Genomic DNA, 16,800 nt, shown 5'->3' on the forward strand with positions numbered 1-16,800 from the left:
TTGTGCTCTGCTTCCTCTGGAATGCTTTACAACTTGGAAATTTCTTCCACCAGATACCCTAAATCATCTCTATCATATTCACAGTTCCACAGATCTCTAGTGCAGGAGCAAATGCTGCCAGTCACTTTTCATAGCAAGAGTGATCTTTACTCCAGTTCCCAACAGGGTCCTTATCAACATCTGAGACCACCTCAACCTGGACCTTATTTTTCATATGACTATCAGCATTTTGATCAAAGCCATTCAACAAGTCTCTAGGAAGTTCTAAACTTTCCCACCTTTTTCTGTCTTCTTCTGAGCCCTCCAAACTGTTCCAACTTCTGCGTGTTACCCAGTTCCAAACTTGCTTCCACATTTTTGGGCATCTTTACAGCAGCACCACACTCTACTGGTATCAGTTTGTATATTTTTATTCATTTATTTATTTTTTGAGATAGAATTTTGCTCTTGTTGCCCAGGCTGAAGTGCAGTGATGCGATCCTGGCTCACTGAAACCTCCGTCTCCTGGGTTCAAGCAATTCTCCTACCTCAGCCTCCCAAGTAGCTGGGATTACAAGCATGAGCCACCACACCCAGCTAATTTTTGTATTTCTAGTAGAGATGGGTTTTCTCACTCTTGGTCAGGCTGGTCTCAAACTCCCAACCTCAGGTGATCTGCCTGCCTCGGCCTGCCAAAGTGCTGAGATTACAGGCATAAGCCACTGGCCTGGGCTACTGTATTAATCTCTTTTCATGCTGCTAATAATGACATACCCCAAACTGGGTAATTTATAAAGGAAACATGTTTAATTGACTCGCAGTTCCACATGGCTCGGGAGGCCTGTCATGGTGGAAGGCAAATGAAGAGCAAAGTCATATCTTACATGGCAGCAGGCAAGAGCTTGTGCAGGGGACCTCCTATTTACAAAACCATCCGATCTCATGAGACTTACTCACTACCATGAGAAGAGTATGGGGGGAACCACCCCCATGATTCAATTACCTCCACCTGGCCCTATCTTTGACATGTGGGGATTATTATAATTCAAGGTGAGATTTGGGTGGGGACACAGCTAGTCCATATCAATCTGAATTTAAAAATAATATTTTTTTTTAACATCTCTGCATGTTTTTCAGTGCCAGATCTGATTACCTGTTATAAGTATAGTCATGGCTTCTCATTTGGAAAGTCTTTTTACATTGCTGTAAACATTTCATCGGAATTATCTTAAAACAATTAGATTCATAGTTATGAAGTATGGAAGAGAGTTTAATAATGCTGATTGAAAACAAATTGCATATTTTTATGTGTTTAATTATTCAAAAATAGCTCATTAATGAATAAAATTTAAACACAGAAAATGAGGAAGAACAGAAGTAAAATTAATTCCACTACTCAGAATTAACCACTTTTGCAGTTTCTGTGGGGGGTGTGTGTGTGTATTTAGCACCAAAGTGGTCCATAATTAACTTATAGTATTGCGGCGTCTTTTTTCCCTTGATAATATATAATATCCCCTTAATAATATATCCTGAACATTTTCTTCATTAGGAAATATTTTTTCTAAACATAGTTTTAATTGGTGAATGGGATTTCTTTACATGGGTTCAGTGCTATTTATTTGTTCTATCCTCTTTTATTATGTATTAACATTTTTGTTTTTCACAATTTAAGAAAAACTGTGTTTGATAAATGTTTTTTCTGTGCAACTTTGTATAATCTGTAACTGTCCATAGAACAAATTTCTAAGAAATTTCTAGATTAAAAGATGTGCATATTTTAATACATATTATAAATTTTTCTCTAGAAAGTTTATGTTGATTTATACATTCACTAGGTATCTCTTTCCATCATCAAAAATTAGTACCCTCAAATTAAGATACTTAAAATGAATTTATTGAGAGATTGTAATTACAAGATGGTGCCTTTGAGGGGAAATGAAAGAGATAATGGAATAAATTATGGGTATTAGTTACAGACCTATTACCACCCCTAGTTAAGGGAATAAGTGGTTACCAGAAGATGGATAAGAGAGGCAAGTAGAGAGCACTATCTTGAGAAGCACAGTGACCTTTGATCAAGGGACACAACCAAGCCAATATACTAGGGGAATGAATACTGTGACCTCACTCTCCCCATTGTCTGTACCCATTTTAAAGCCAGAAGATTGAAAGTCCCTCTTGACACAGTCTAAACAGGTTGCCACCTAGGATAGAAGGCAAGGTGGAGACCAGTGGAGAGTGAGTCTGGAAGGGCAAACAGAAGATAACCAGAATACTTACCTACTTTTTGTATTTCTATGACTGTAAATACTTCTTTGTATTTCTGTGATTATTAATGAGGTAAAACATTTTTATTACCTATTTATGTTTCTTCTTTTGTCAAGTATATGTTTTTATCGCCCCTTTTTTTTAAGCAGGATTTTATTTGTTACAAGAACTCTGTTTATATTAAGGACATCTTAAATTTGTTTTATTCACATACTACTCTTCTTTAAGAATTCATCTTTGCTATACACATAAATGTTTCAAGTCATCAATACTTTTTCTTTCTTTTGTGATTTCATTTCTTTGTACTTAAGAAGTGCTTCATCTAGCTGTAAGCCATTATCCTCAGCAAACTAACGCAGGAACAGAAAACCAAACACCGCATGTTCACTTGTAAGTGGGAACTAAACAATGAAAACACATGGGCACAGGGAGAGGAACAACACACACTGGGGCCTGCCCAGGGTATGGAGAGAGGGAGAGCATCAGCATAAAGAGCTAATGCATGCAGGGATTAATACCTAGGCGATGGATCAATAGGTGCAGCAAACCACCATGGCACATGTTTCCTATGTAACAAACCTGCATGTCCTGCACATGTATCCCAGAAATTGAAATAAAATAAGTGCTTAGTCTATATAAATCATTTTTCTGTCTTATGTAAGATAGAAACACAGTTTTGCTTTCTTCTAGTTAACAAGTTATCCCACTACTATATTCTAAATAATAAAGAATAAAAGAATAGAATGATGCCATTTCCAATCACCCAGTGATTTGACATGACATCCTTTTCTTTTCCAAATATTTATGTGTATTTGAGTCTGCTTCTGTGCATTCCATTATATCCAATTAATCTTTTAGTCTTTCCTGATGCAATATCATACAGTATTAACTTTGTACGGTTTTAATATATGACATTGTGTTTTATTTATTATTTTCTAATATTTTCTTGACATTTTTGTCTATTTAGTTTGTCAAATAAACTTCAAATTTTAAGTTTCAAAATAAAAAAAGATTCATTTTAGGATTTTGATTGTACTTATAATATATATATATATATATATTACCCTAAGGAAAAACAAAGTTCTTATAATATTGATGCTAGAAATTAGATGCTAGAAAGCATCTAATATCCCCCTCCTCATTTTTTCAAATGTCTTGCATGAAACTATTTCATTTTCTTTAAATATAAGCTTAATTCTAGGTAGTTTATTTTGGATGAATATTTTGATATAATGAATGTAAGCTTTTGCCTATTATATGTTCTGACTACTGCTGCTATATAGAAAAGCTAATCATTTTGTTGTGTGTATGTTGTAACTAAACCCTAATGAAATTCTTTGCAGTTTCACTGGATTTTCCTTGGATTATTCTGGGTTTTCTAAGACTATATACATCGTGATTTCATTAACTCTGCTTCTAGTGATTCATTGATAAGTAGAATGTCAAATATTTAAGATAAAGAATAGCTGTCTCAAAAAACGTTTCATTATTCTAATTAAGTTTTCTTCTGATATGCGTCTACAATGGGGTTTTCTTTTTCTAAAATTGGGAGTCGATGTGAATTTGTATCACATCTGACCTTATGTAACTTATAGTGGTGATTACATATTGGTATCCTTTGACCAATTAAGTTGATGAACTATATTTAAAATTTTCCTAATATTGAATCATCTTTCATTCCTGAAATATATCCTAAGTCATTTTTATGGAAGTATTAAAAACCACATTGCATTCAGCCTTTACAGTTTTTAGAGCCTTAAAATCTGTTTTTCTAAGGAATATTGGGGAGGTGTGCATGTACGTGTGTGTGTATAGTGCTATCCTTGTCAGATTTAAATATTAGCTTAAGGCAGCTTCATAAATAAAATGGCCTGGGGCACTTTTCAATATTTTTTTGCCTTTGAGCAGTTATTATATCATTGAGAATTCCCTATACTTTGAAAAGGAGATAGAATTGTTTGGAAGAAAATTGTGCTTGTCACCTTTCTTCAACGTAATCATTTGAAAACTTTAAAATTTTAGCTATATTTAAAAAGGCCTATTAAGGTTTTCTATGAGTTTTGAACACATACACACACACACACACAAACGTGAACACACACATGCACACACCTCAGTTTATTCAGGTGTACTTAGGCGTATGAACATATAGATTTTCTGAGGGTTTCTACTCTTTGGGGAATATTTGGATCAATATTTTTTAATGTATTACTATAGAATTGTACAGAGTATTATAATATTTTTTAAATATTTCTGTATGCTTATATATGTTCTCATAATATGACTGAAAATGAGAAAGGAAAAGAATATAAAAACACAGTTTTTCTGATTTGTAATTTCTCTCCCTCTCACACACACACGCATGCTCACAGTCCATTTACAGATTTTTGAACTTTGTTTTTTGTTTTCCCCAAAATGTCAACTCTAATATTTGTCTGTTTTTCCCTTCATTGATATATTTATTATCATTAAATTATGTTGCCTATTTTCCTAAAGATAGTTTGGGATATTTTGTTTATTTTTGGCCTTCTTTATATTCACATAACTTCTTTTTTTTTTTTTTTTTTTTTTTTTTTTTTTTTGAGACGGAATCTTGCTCTGTCACCAGGCTGGAGGGCAGTAGCACAATCTCAGCTCACTGCAATATCTGCCTCCTGGGTTCCAGCAATTCTCCTGCCTTAGTCTCCCGAGTAGCTGGGATTATAGGCACGTGTCACCACACCCAGCTAATTTTTGTATTTTTAGTAGAGATGGGGTTCACCATGTTGACCAGTGTGGTCTCGATCTCCTGACCTTGTCATCTGTCCACCTTGGCCTCCCAAAGTGCTGGGAATACAGGCATGAGCCACCATGCCCATCCAACTTCTTTCACTTAGAGCACAGTTTTGAAAGCTTTATATGGTAGCAACTGTCATCTCTAATTTTTCAGTTGAGGAAACAAAAGATGACTTTGTTGACAAATTACTGAGGCAGATGTACATTTTAGTGTTCTTTATTAACCATCATGGTGCTCAGATGCCAGAGAGCGTGTGATGACTTGGCATCCCTGAAGAGTTTGTCTGATAATCCAGACATAAGAATTGATTCTGCTCTGCAGAATCATTTAATCATATGTTTTATTCACTCATTCATTCATTTTTCAAATATCCATTGAGTTTTTTTGTGCCAGACCTTGTGCTAACTTTTGGAGATACAAATATGAAAACACATGGAACCTCCATTCAAGGAGACTTATTGTAAGTCAAGTGGAGAAATAGATAATATCTCACAAACAGTAATTACTGTAATAGAGGTATGTCCACACTGTTTTGGTAACATACACATACCTCATAGCACAAAGTTACTCATGAAAAATAGATGATTTGGAAATACTATTTTATTCCGATATAATCAGTATATATAGCTTAATACTTTCTGTGTGTCAGATAATACACTGTGTCCTGAGGAAAACAAGGTATAAAAATAATTTTTCTCATGCGTGAGAAGCCTTTAGTCTAGTGGGAAATGACCCATCTCATTATAATAAAGATGTATACCAGATACCTGTGAGACATAGAAGAGAAACTTAGGAGTTAAAAAGAAAGGCTTTCTTCACAGAGAAAGTAGTGTTTGAACTGAGATTTGAAAGGCCAGCAGGGATTTATTAGATGGACAGGTTGTGGCTTTCTAAGCAGAAGGAACAACATGTGCAAAGGCACAGTGGCATGAAAAGGCAAATACTGTGCTAATGCTAAAGCATAAGGGGCAAGATGGTGAGGGGTGAGAAAAGAGGTAAAAGATAAAAATTTATAGAGCACATATCTTATCAGACACCATTCTAAATACTTTATATAGATTTACTCCATAAGTCTTTATCATTGCTTTGTGTTGGAAATATTTCAAATCTAGTTCTTTTGAAATACACTATAAATTATTGTTAACTATAGTCACTCTACTGTGCTATTGAATACTAGAACTTATTCCTTCTGTCTAACTGTATTTCCATATTCATTAACCAGTCTCTCTTCATCCCCATCTCCCACACCACCACCACCTCCACCCCACCACTCTCCCACTATGTCCCGAACCCACCTTGTCCACCTTTCCCAGCAACTACTGTTCTGCTCTCTACTTCCATCAGATCAACTTACTTAGTTTCCATGTACGATTGAGAACATGGAATATTTGCCTTTCTGTGCCTGGCTTATTTCACTTAACATGATGACCTCCAATGCCATCCATTTTGCTGCAAATGATAGGATTTCATTCTTTTATTTTTTTTAATTTTATTTTTTTGAGATGGAGTTTCGATCTATCACCCAGGCTAGAGTGCAGTGGCACAATAAAATAATGGGATTACAGGCATGAACCACTGCACCCGGCCGGATTTCATTCTTTTTTAATGGCTGAATAGTAATTCATTGTGTATATTAATAAATATACATTTTCTTTATTCATCCATTGATAGACATTTAGGTTCTGTATCTTGGCTATTGTGAATAGTGCTGTAATGAACATGGGAGTGCATATTTCTTTGATATCCTCATTTCCTTTCTTTTGGGTATATGCCTAGCAGTGGGATTGCTGGCTGGATCATATAGTGCAACTGTTTTTAGTTTTTTGAGGAATCTCCATACTGTTTTCCAAAGTGGCTATACTAATTTACATTCCCACCAACATAGTACCAGCATTCTCCTTTCTCCACATCCTTGCTAACATCCATGTTTTTTGTCTTTTTGATAACAGCAATTTTAACCCAGGAGAGATGATACCACATTGTGGTTTTGATTTACATTTCTCTGTTGATTAGTGGTGTTGACCTTTTGTTTTTCCATGTACCTTTTGGCCATTTGCATATTTTTTCTTGAGAAATGTTTATTCAGATCATTTGCCCATTCGTAAATCAGATTATTTTATTATTGCTATTGAGTTCCTTATATATTCTGGTTATTAATCCCTTGTCTGGTGGAGAGTTTGCACATATTTTCTCCCATTCTGTAAGTTGTCTCTTTACTGAGATGTTTTCTTTGCTGTGAAGAAGCTTTTTAGAATGATGTAATTCTATGTCTAGTTATGCTTCTGTTGCCTGTGCTTTTGAGGTCTTATCCAAACAATCATTTCCCAGACCAATGTCCTGAAGCATTTCCACAATGTTTTCTTCTAGTAGCTTTATAGTTTCAGGTCTTATATTTAAGTCTTTAATTCATCTTTATCTGATTTTTGCATGTAGTAAGAGGGGTCTAGTTTCATTTTTCAGTATATAGATATTCAGTTTTTCTAGTACCATTTATTGAAAAGACTGTCCCTTCCCCTACTGAAAGTTCTTGGCAGCTTTGTCAAGAATCAGTTGGCTGTAAATACATGGATTTATTTCTGGGTGGACATCTAAGCTTAACATGCAGTGTATCTAAAGGCTTTTGGGCAGAAATGATAAATTGATGGACATTTCCAGTGTTGTTTTATAATTATCCTAAATCTTGTCCATTACCCATAAACAAAGTCTCATGAATTTGAAACCCCCATTCACACAAGGAAAATGTGATATAGACACACAATATCTATAATACTAAATAAGACAAAAGTTGTGCAGTTTTACTTTTATGCCTCTAAGTGGAAATTTTAAATGAATAGTAAATTTGCTTATAAAACTATGAAAAACTAAATTCTGTATTTTTCATATTGTAATTATTTTCTTCATAAAGCAAAGTAGTATAATTTGTTCTAAATTTAATTTACTAATCTCCTAAAATTAATTTGCAGAAGAACTTGTATACATTAAAGTTCTTTACACATACACATTCATGGAAGTTTAGAACATTTAAATTTGTCAGCAGTTCCTCTCTTTCTCTTCATATAGCAATACTCTTTCCTTTGAAAAACTCCTCCCATATAATGCATTTGATTGGAACCAATGCCGAGGTCAAATCTTTATTTAAATCAGTCAGTTCTTCATAGAAAATACTTTGGACAAATCCTCTTCTTCATTAGTCAGGGCACTCTTTTCACTCAGATGAAACTTCAGTTTGAAATGCCACATTCATCACAAAATGACTAAAAGTGGAACTAGATTAATCAAAAAGTTCTTTATTTTATCTTCATAAATGTATGACTTCATGTGAAGACTGGAAAAAATACCTGTAGAGATTGCAATCTAATGAAAAAGGAGATGGAAGCATTGATTGTATGGCTTGCTGATTTCAAAACTCTTTAATCTTTCTGAAGCACTTTTAATTTCAGGATGTTTAAGTAGCTTTAATTCTTATTATTAAAAAATTAAGATGCTTAATGCCTATTTTTTATTGAAAGCCATAACCCCATAAAGCTTAGCAATTTCCATTTCTATTTGAAAGTTAATGAAATGAGAGAACAAGCACTTTACCACTGAATAATTCAGAGTACAACTGAGGAGACCCACGGGGTGAGAGCTGACATCAAACTCCAATTGAAAACCATTTTTTAAAAATAAATCTGTCTGGTAAATGATTTGTATGGTTTATTTTTTCTTACCTAGAAATTCTAAAATGGACATTCTAAGTGTAGAATTCCACAATGCAACTGAGAAAATGAGTAAATGAGATAATTATTAGACTATTTTGATAACTTATGAAACATATAAATGAAAACTTTTTTGACTCCTTATATTTTAAACACTTGAATTTTTTAAGTGTTTAAATTCTCAAGTCATGTCACGTAAGATTTCAAGAGATCACTAGTGCTCAATAAATTTGTGTTGAATTTAGTTGTGTTGTATTGCATTGCCTATTATGGGGGAAGGCTCATCCTTCTTTCTGCTAAGAAACAGAGAATAATTGTAAACAGCCCTTAGTCTGAATCATCTTTATGCCATGTCATAGACACAAACCAGTGGATGGGTTTGATAGCCTGGAGTCTTGAGTTTACCTCCTTCACAGTTGAGACACATTGTTAGTTTGGTTTACTATTTAAGAAATCATTAGGATGCTCTTTATTCATCTCTGAGAATCAAGTTTCCACTCAACCATTTATATATAACATAAATTATATTATAAAAGTCCAATACATGTATTAGAACCAGTTTCTTTAATTACTATATATGCCTAATTACAGTGCAATTTCTCATATTACCTGAGTTAAAATTAATGCATTTCAAAACAACAGTAATTTATATTTAAAGAAAAGTGAAATGTCCTTAAAAGAGCTGTTTTTTCTAAAGACACAGCACTCTCATAAAGAAAACTTTGCCTCATCTCTTTCTACATGTTTGAGTCAGTCAAAACATGTAGTCAAAACATGAGCAGTCAGTCAAAACAATAATGCTTTCCTGTAGGTGTAAATAATAAAGAAGTAAACCTCAATAGTAAAGAATCAGTTACGCTAGCGGTCCCCAGCCATTTTGGCACCAGGGACTGTTTTCCTGGAAGACAGTGTTTCCATGGACTGGGTTTGGGGTTGGGGGGATGGTTTCAGGATGATTCAAGCACATTACATTTATCATGCACTTTATTTATATTATTATTACATTGTAATATAAAATGAAATAATTATACAACTTACCATAAGATAGAATCAGTGGGAGCCCTGAGCTTGTTTTACTGCAACTAGATGGTCCTATCTGGAGGTGATGGGAGACAGTGACAGATCATCAAGCATTAGACTCTCATAAAGAGCATGCAACCTAGACCCCTCACATATGCAGTTCACAACAGCGTTTGTACTCCTATGAAAATCTAATTCCACCACTGATCTGACAGGAGGCAGAGCTCAGACGGTAATGGAGCAATGGGGAGCAACTGTAAATACAGATGCAACTTTGCTGACTCGCTTGCCACTCACTTCCTGCTGTGTAGCCCAGTCTCTAACAGGCCATGGACCAGTACCAGTCCATGGCCTGGGGGCTGGAGACCACTGAATTACACAATAGACTGAAAATTAGATAGTTTCCTCTTCTCTTATATGCTGTATTCTTTGGTATCAAGATATTCTATTACTGGGGATAATCTGTTTTTCTATGATATTCTCAATATTTTTTTGTTTGTACATTTTTTTTCAGTCAAGAGAATCCATCCCATTAAATGACCTAAAGTCAGAAGTATCACCACGGATTTCAGCAGAGGACCTGATTGACTTGTGTGAGCTGACAATGACAGGCCACTTCAAAACACCCACCAAGAAAACAAAGTCCAGTAAACCAAAGCTCCTGGTGGTTGACATCCGGAACAGTGAAGAGTATCCTTTGCATATGCTGTTTTAAAGGGTGGTACTGCTTATTTATATTGCATCCTTTCATTTAAATGGTGCGTGGTTAAAAAAAAAAAATTCTGGGATTCTTCTGAATTCAAGTAGTTAAATTACTCTCAAACTGGATGTCAGAATGGTCTTACATAAGGTTTTATAAGATAACATTACATGCCAGAGACCTTATGATATTTTCCAAACACCACTAGAATATTAGAATATTTTCTTGCTTATTGTGTTTCTCTAGTGTATATTGCTATTCTTGAAGGCATTTGAATCCTTCATACTATAGATAGGAATTGTGGCAAAGATGAAGAGTAAGTATACACCTGTTCTACCTCATAGCCTGGAGAAAAAGTTTGCTACATCTCAACATTGACCTTGTGTTCATTATAATTTTCAAAACACTGGCTTATATAGAACACGTATTTTTACTAACTGCAAAGTGTTATTTGCAAAGATTTTACTATTGAACATACTGTAACATCCAGTGGGTTTCATTGGCATTGGAGTATGAACAGTTACAAAAAGTAACAGCTCAGTCTCCTCTTCTTTTATTTTCATTCTCTTCAGATTCTTTGATTGTGTATTTTCTAGAATCTAGATAAATGATTTTCACTTTGTTTAAAAACAGAGCAAGTCTTAAAATCTTTCTTAGAAACTCAATATATAAAATATAAATGAATTTTATTATAACTAATTTGCTTCATAAGTTCAAATTTATAGCATTTACTAACTATAAATGCTATAAAGGAGGGTTAGCAGGTTAATGGTTTCTTATATGCTAAAATTGGCATATACAGGGTATCCTGTGTCCAAAATGTTTGTGACAGTATTTCAGGTTTCATATTTTTTAGGATTTTGGAATATTTCCATTATATATATACTTACCAGTTCAGAATATCTAATCTAAAAGCCTCTAATGAGCATTTCCTTTGAGCCTGATGTTGTTACTCAAAAAGTTTGATTTTGGAGCATTTCAGATTTTATAGTTTTGGATTAAGGCTACTCAATCAGCAATAAGTTTTCATGTTCATATTTTCAATTCCAATTTTTGAAATGAGATTCGAAATATAATTTACAGACTTTATTAAGTAATTCATAAAATCTTTGGTTTCTGAAAGTACAATTTGAGAGCCCACAATTTCAAAGATATATTCTCATCATTTTGTGAAAAGTTGCTACTTTCTATTTTTCTGAGTTTGGAGATAGTGTAAATGTTGATCTCCCTGGTTGTTAGGGTTTCAGCAATACTGGAAATTCTTTGCAGAGTGGATGAGTGGACTCCCAAAAGAGGCATTAAATTCTATTTAACTGATCAAGAACCCATAGTCTAGAAGTTCTTCTGACTTTATACTTCAAGAGTTTAGAATCTGTTTAATGTTTTTAACTTTTTAATTTGTATTTCTTTTGAGTCTTTATTCATAGCCATTCTCCCATAAAACCATACAAAATAGCATTATAATATCCTATTTTAATCTTAAAGATAATTCTCCCATTCTGTAGGTTGTCTGTTGCCAGGTCTGACCTGCAGACCCTGGCCAAATGACAGATGTAAGAATGCACTCAGACATGGGTGTCCAGTGAAAAAGAGGGCTAGGGGACCTGGCCACTTACAGACCCCAAGGAGGGTGCTATAAAGAGTCAGCAGCTGTGGCCCTGACAAGTTGGTGCTGTAGGCATTTATTTAGTACAGATTTAATAACAAAGGCTTTGAGTCAACACACTTTTGCATAATTAACATGGTTACTCTGCCCAGAGATAGCAGTCATGTGTGTGGATGATTAAAGGCCAGGTTCCGAGGCCTAAGTAAACTAACTTATCTAGATTAATTCATTTATATCTCTTTGTTATCTAACCTTTGCTCTCAGGCTCTGGATAAGAGGGTTTGGCTACCTTCAGCCGAATCCATTTCCGAAACTTTTGTAAAAGCTCCCTGCCTTCCGAGAAGGTTTGCATCTTTCTACAATTTTTCCCACCACCCTATCTCCTACATCTCCCCCTTTTCTGTTTTTAGCATCAGGTTTTGTTGATTGAAGAGTACAGATGTGTGTAGCAACAACTTTGTCAGGCATGGCGGGCACTGCTCGCATTCCAACTTTGCATCCTAGAATTAGTAAATAATAGAAGGCAAATATGAGCATAATTAGCAACATTCTTTTCCAATTAAGGAGTGACATGTAGTATTACTTGGCACCTTAGTCCAATGTGTGCTGTTATTGAGGAACCCCATTTGGGACATGTCAATCTCTCTTAGCTAAGCAGTTGTGTTGTTAGAAGCTGAGAAGGGGGTGTTTGTTTAAGTAACAGGGCTGAAGAAAGGTATATCTAAGAGATGAGCCCAATAGAGAGTAGCAGGTGGGGGTTGCAGGTAAAGTGAAAGAGTTAAAAAAGTTAATAAAGCATAGGAAGGAACAAATTATCTGGAGTGAATGGTGTCTGTGTCCAGAGCAGATTTGCTCAGTCTTTTAATTTCTCTTCTTAAGAGTCCTGTCCAGGGCCTGTGTTGTCCCAGGAAGCCACATTGTCTGGGGCTGTAGGTCCTGTAGGGTCATTTTCTTTATTTCTGGTACTGGGTTGTGTCCTAGCCATGCTATGGTAAGGTTTCATATGTCGTGCTGGAATCCAAAGAGGACCTGAGGGGGTGTGAACACAAACATATCCTCTCCCCCATGTTAACAATTCATTTGGACCACACCATACATTACTGTTTACATCTTTCCATAAAACTGCAGATTTTATGTCTTGAGAGGTTTTTGCAAAGTGCTTTTCTACAGCTGATTGAAATTTATCATCTAAATTTTTAAAATTAAGGGTAAATAAGGCTTGTGCTAATAGTGTTGCAGGGTCCTTACTCATATTCCCCCTTTTTTGTTTTCTGAGCATATTTTTAAGGGCAGAGGGGGTACGTTCTACTATGGCCTCTTCTTGGAGGTTATATGGGATGCCTGTGGAATATTGGATAGTCCACTGTGACAAAATTGTTGAAATTGTGAGCTGGCATAAGCCAGACCATTATCAGTTTTAATTTTTGTAGGCTGCCCCATAAATGCAAAAGTTAAAAGAAGATGTTTAATGACATATCGGGTGGACTCTCCAGGAAAGGCATGAGCACTAATTGAGAATAGTTTTTAATGGATACATGTACCTATCTTAGTTTTTCAAATTCAGGCACATGTGTAACACATCTGTTTGCCCTAACTGATGAGGTTCTAGTCCTCTAGGGTTAACACCTGTAGAAGGAGGGACATACCTGTGAGCCGGCAATCTGGGCATTGCTGGGTAATTTGTTTAGCTAGTCTCTGGGTAAGTTGAAATTGCTTCAATAAGTTTCTCCAGTTTTGGTGAAAAAATTGATGCAATTGGGTGGCGTGGTCAAGCAGTGATGTTCTAACTTGTAGATCTGCTTAATCATTGCCATAAGCCAGTGGGCCAGGCAGCGAGCTGTGGGCTCAAATTTGTGTGATAAAAATAGGATGTGTATATTGATCTAGCAAATGCTGAAGTCGGAGAAAAAGTGCATACAGGCTGGGCTCCAAGGTGGACTTAATGAGGGCTGTCTCAAGTTTCTGCAATAAACAGAGTAAGCAGACTCACTAACAATATTGATGAGCTGAACGGAATAAGTTTCCAAGGCCAATAGTAAGGCTCCAACTTCAGCTCTCTGAGTGCTAGTAAATCCAGAACAAGTGAGGGAATTATGTGGTCTCCACCAGACAGCCTCTTTTCCATGTTTACCAGAGCCATCAGTAAACAGTGTTAAAGCATTAGGTATGGAGGATTGAACTATTTTAGTAGGCAAAACCACAGAAGTACAAGATAAGAACTAAAGGAGTTTGTCAGCAGGAAGGGCATGCTCTTTATGGCCTTTGTAATCAGAGAGTGCTATTTGCAGGTCCACAGATAAGGCAATACTGCCTTGAATTGCTTTTTACTTAAAGGAATCCTGATATCAGGGTCATAACGTAGCAACTGATTGCATCGTCTGCAGCCTGAATAGATGACTTCACTGAATAACTGGATATAGGGAGAGAGTGTTTTAGTCCTGGTATGTGAGCAAAAAACCCCTTCTAGGAAGCATAGCCCTGGGGTCATCTGTAGGGGAGTATTTAGTGGGAAAAACAAATAATTGAACTGAATACCATGGATCAATGCAATCTAGTTGTCTCTGAGAAATAGCTTGCTCTATCTCTTCAATTTCCCTTTCTGCTGCAGGAGTTAAATACCTGGGAGAGTATAGGGCAGCATTGCCTTTTAAGATAGAAAACAGATTCTGTAACTTATCAGTAGTTATGCCCAAGGTGGGGCAAAGCCAGTTAATATTGCCTAGTAATTTCTGATAATCATTTAAGGTATGTAAGTTGCTAGTATTTAATTTAACCTTTTGAGGTCTTACTGACTGGGAAGTTAGAATGTACCCAAGATATTTCGATATTTCCAAGGAGAAGACATCTGTACTTTTTCAGGTTCTATGATTAAACCTCTTAACGTTGTATTCTTTATGACAGAGGCATGTAACTTTAAAAATACTGGCTCTGTTGGGGCTGCTAGTAAAATATCATCCATAAAATGAATAATCCTGCAATTAGGAAATTATTTTCTACTGGGGGACAAAGCTTGATTTACATGATATTGACACATGGTAGGACTGTTAAACATTCCCTGAGGAAGCACTTTCCAATGAAATCAGTGAGCTGGCCTTTCACTATTAAGAGCTGTTATTGTAAATGCAAATTTTTATCCGTCCTGTTCTGCAAGGGGAATAGTATAAGAGCAGTCTTTTAAGTCAATAATGATTGTAGGCCATTCTCAAGGAATTGCCACGTGTGGGGGCAGTGGGGGCCTGCTGAAGGGGCCCCATAGGTTGCAACTTAACATTAATAGCACATAAGTCATGCGAAAGTCTCCATTTACCAGACTTTTGGGGAATTATGAAAATGGGCAAATTCCAAAGACTGTTTGATGGTTCTATATGGCTTTTAGTTGTTCCTCAGCTAATTCATGGGCTCTTTGTAATTTCTCTCCCTTTAAAGGCAACTGTTCTACCCAAATAGGATTTTGAGAGAGCCACGTTAGGGGTAAGGGAGAAATAACAGTGGCCATTATTTGAAAGAGGTCTGCAGAGTGACCTCAGTTAACCCTCTTGTAAATGGGCTACTGGCTCCGTTTTCTTTAAAGATTTTTCTTAGCTCTTTATAAGCATTAAAAGAAATGGGTTCATGTACCTGATTGCCTTGTCAATCTTGCATTACCAGCCAGGATAAGAGCTCCCCATCTAATGCCTCTTGCCTAAGACAAGGTCCCATAGCTATAGCATATCCCTTGTCTTTTTTCCAATTTATTGGAGGAGGGGGCTCAGGCAAAACCTCCGTTTCCTCTTTGTTATTTTTTCCCAGAAACAGCGGGGCTGAGGGAGATGGAGGCAGTAAGGTAGATGACAGTTCCTCCTCTCTTCCCTTTTTAGGCTCTTCTGTGTAGAGCAGGACCAGAGCCACCGTAACCAAAGCCCATAACATTAAAGATGTTATTGAGACCCATTGCTTTTGTGCATCATGTTGTTTAAGATTTCTATCCACTTGTTCCCAGAGCTCTACGTCTAGAGTACCTTCTTTCAGGAACCATGGGTTATGGGAAACAATAGTGTACACTAGGTCTCTTAACTGAGCCTGCAAAACCGAGGCTCTGCTAGCTTTAAGCAGCTGTTTCAATACTTTTATATACTGTTGCTGTTGAACTGATAACTGTTGTCTTATGATGAAACCCTAGCCTGAACGGTTCCCTCAAACTTGGAAATCCCAAGTGGGCACCAATGACTTACTGACTGTGCAGTCTTTTCACCTTCATTTTTGAGGGTTCTGTCACGATCCATTGCAGCATTCCTCATGTGGAGCACCACCTGCCAGGTCTGACCTGCAGACCCTGGCAGAATGACAGATTAAAGAATGCACTCAGACACAGGTATCCAGTGAAAGAGTGGGCTAGAGGACCAGAGCACTGACAGAAAGAGTTGTAGCAGCCGCGGCCCTGACAAGCTGGTGCTGCAGGCATTTATTTAGTATAGATTTAATGACAAAGGCTTTGAGTCAACACACTTATGGGTAATTAATATGGTCGCCATCCCCTGCGAGAGCAGTCGTGCACATGGATGATTAAAGACCAGGTTCCAAGGCCTAAGTAAACTAACTTATCTAGATCAATTCCTTTATATCCACTTGTTATCTAACCTTCGCTCTCAGGCTCCGGATAAGAGGGTTTGGCTGCCTTCAACCAAATGCTTTTCTGAAGCTTTTGTAAAACCTCCTGGCCTTCCAAGAAGGTTTGTATCTTTCTACAATTTTTCCCATGACCCTGACCGAT

General features: G+C 36.3%; 1 protein-coding gene across 3 annotated transcripts in view; it reads left to right on the plus strand.

The window, feature by feature from the left end:
* LOC105486299 (TBC1 domain containing kinase) overlaps window positions 1-16,800 on the plus strand; it is a 236,237-nt gene that overhangs the window by 165,002 nt on the left and 54,435 nt on the right. For all 3 annotated transcript variants that reach the window (XM_011749118.2, XM_011749117.2, XM_011749119.2), the window contains one exon: window positions 10,259-10,434. In XM_011749118.2, coding sequence (XP_011747420.1) covers window positions 10,259-10,434 — 176 coding nt within the window. The remainder of the gene's footprint in view (window positions 1-10,258; window positions 10,435-16,800) is intronic.

The sequence above is a fragment of the Macaca nemestrina genome, chromosome 3 (genome assembly GCF_043159975.1).
Source record: "Macaca nemestrina isolate mMacNem1 chromosome 3, mMacNem.hap1, whole genome shotgun sequence".
Lineage (NCBI taxonomy): Eukaryota > Metazoa > Chordata > Mammalia > Primates > Cercopithecidae > Macaca > Macaca nemestrina.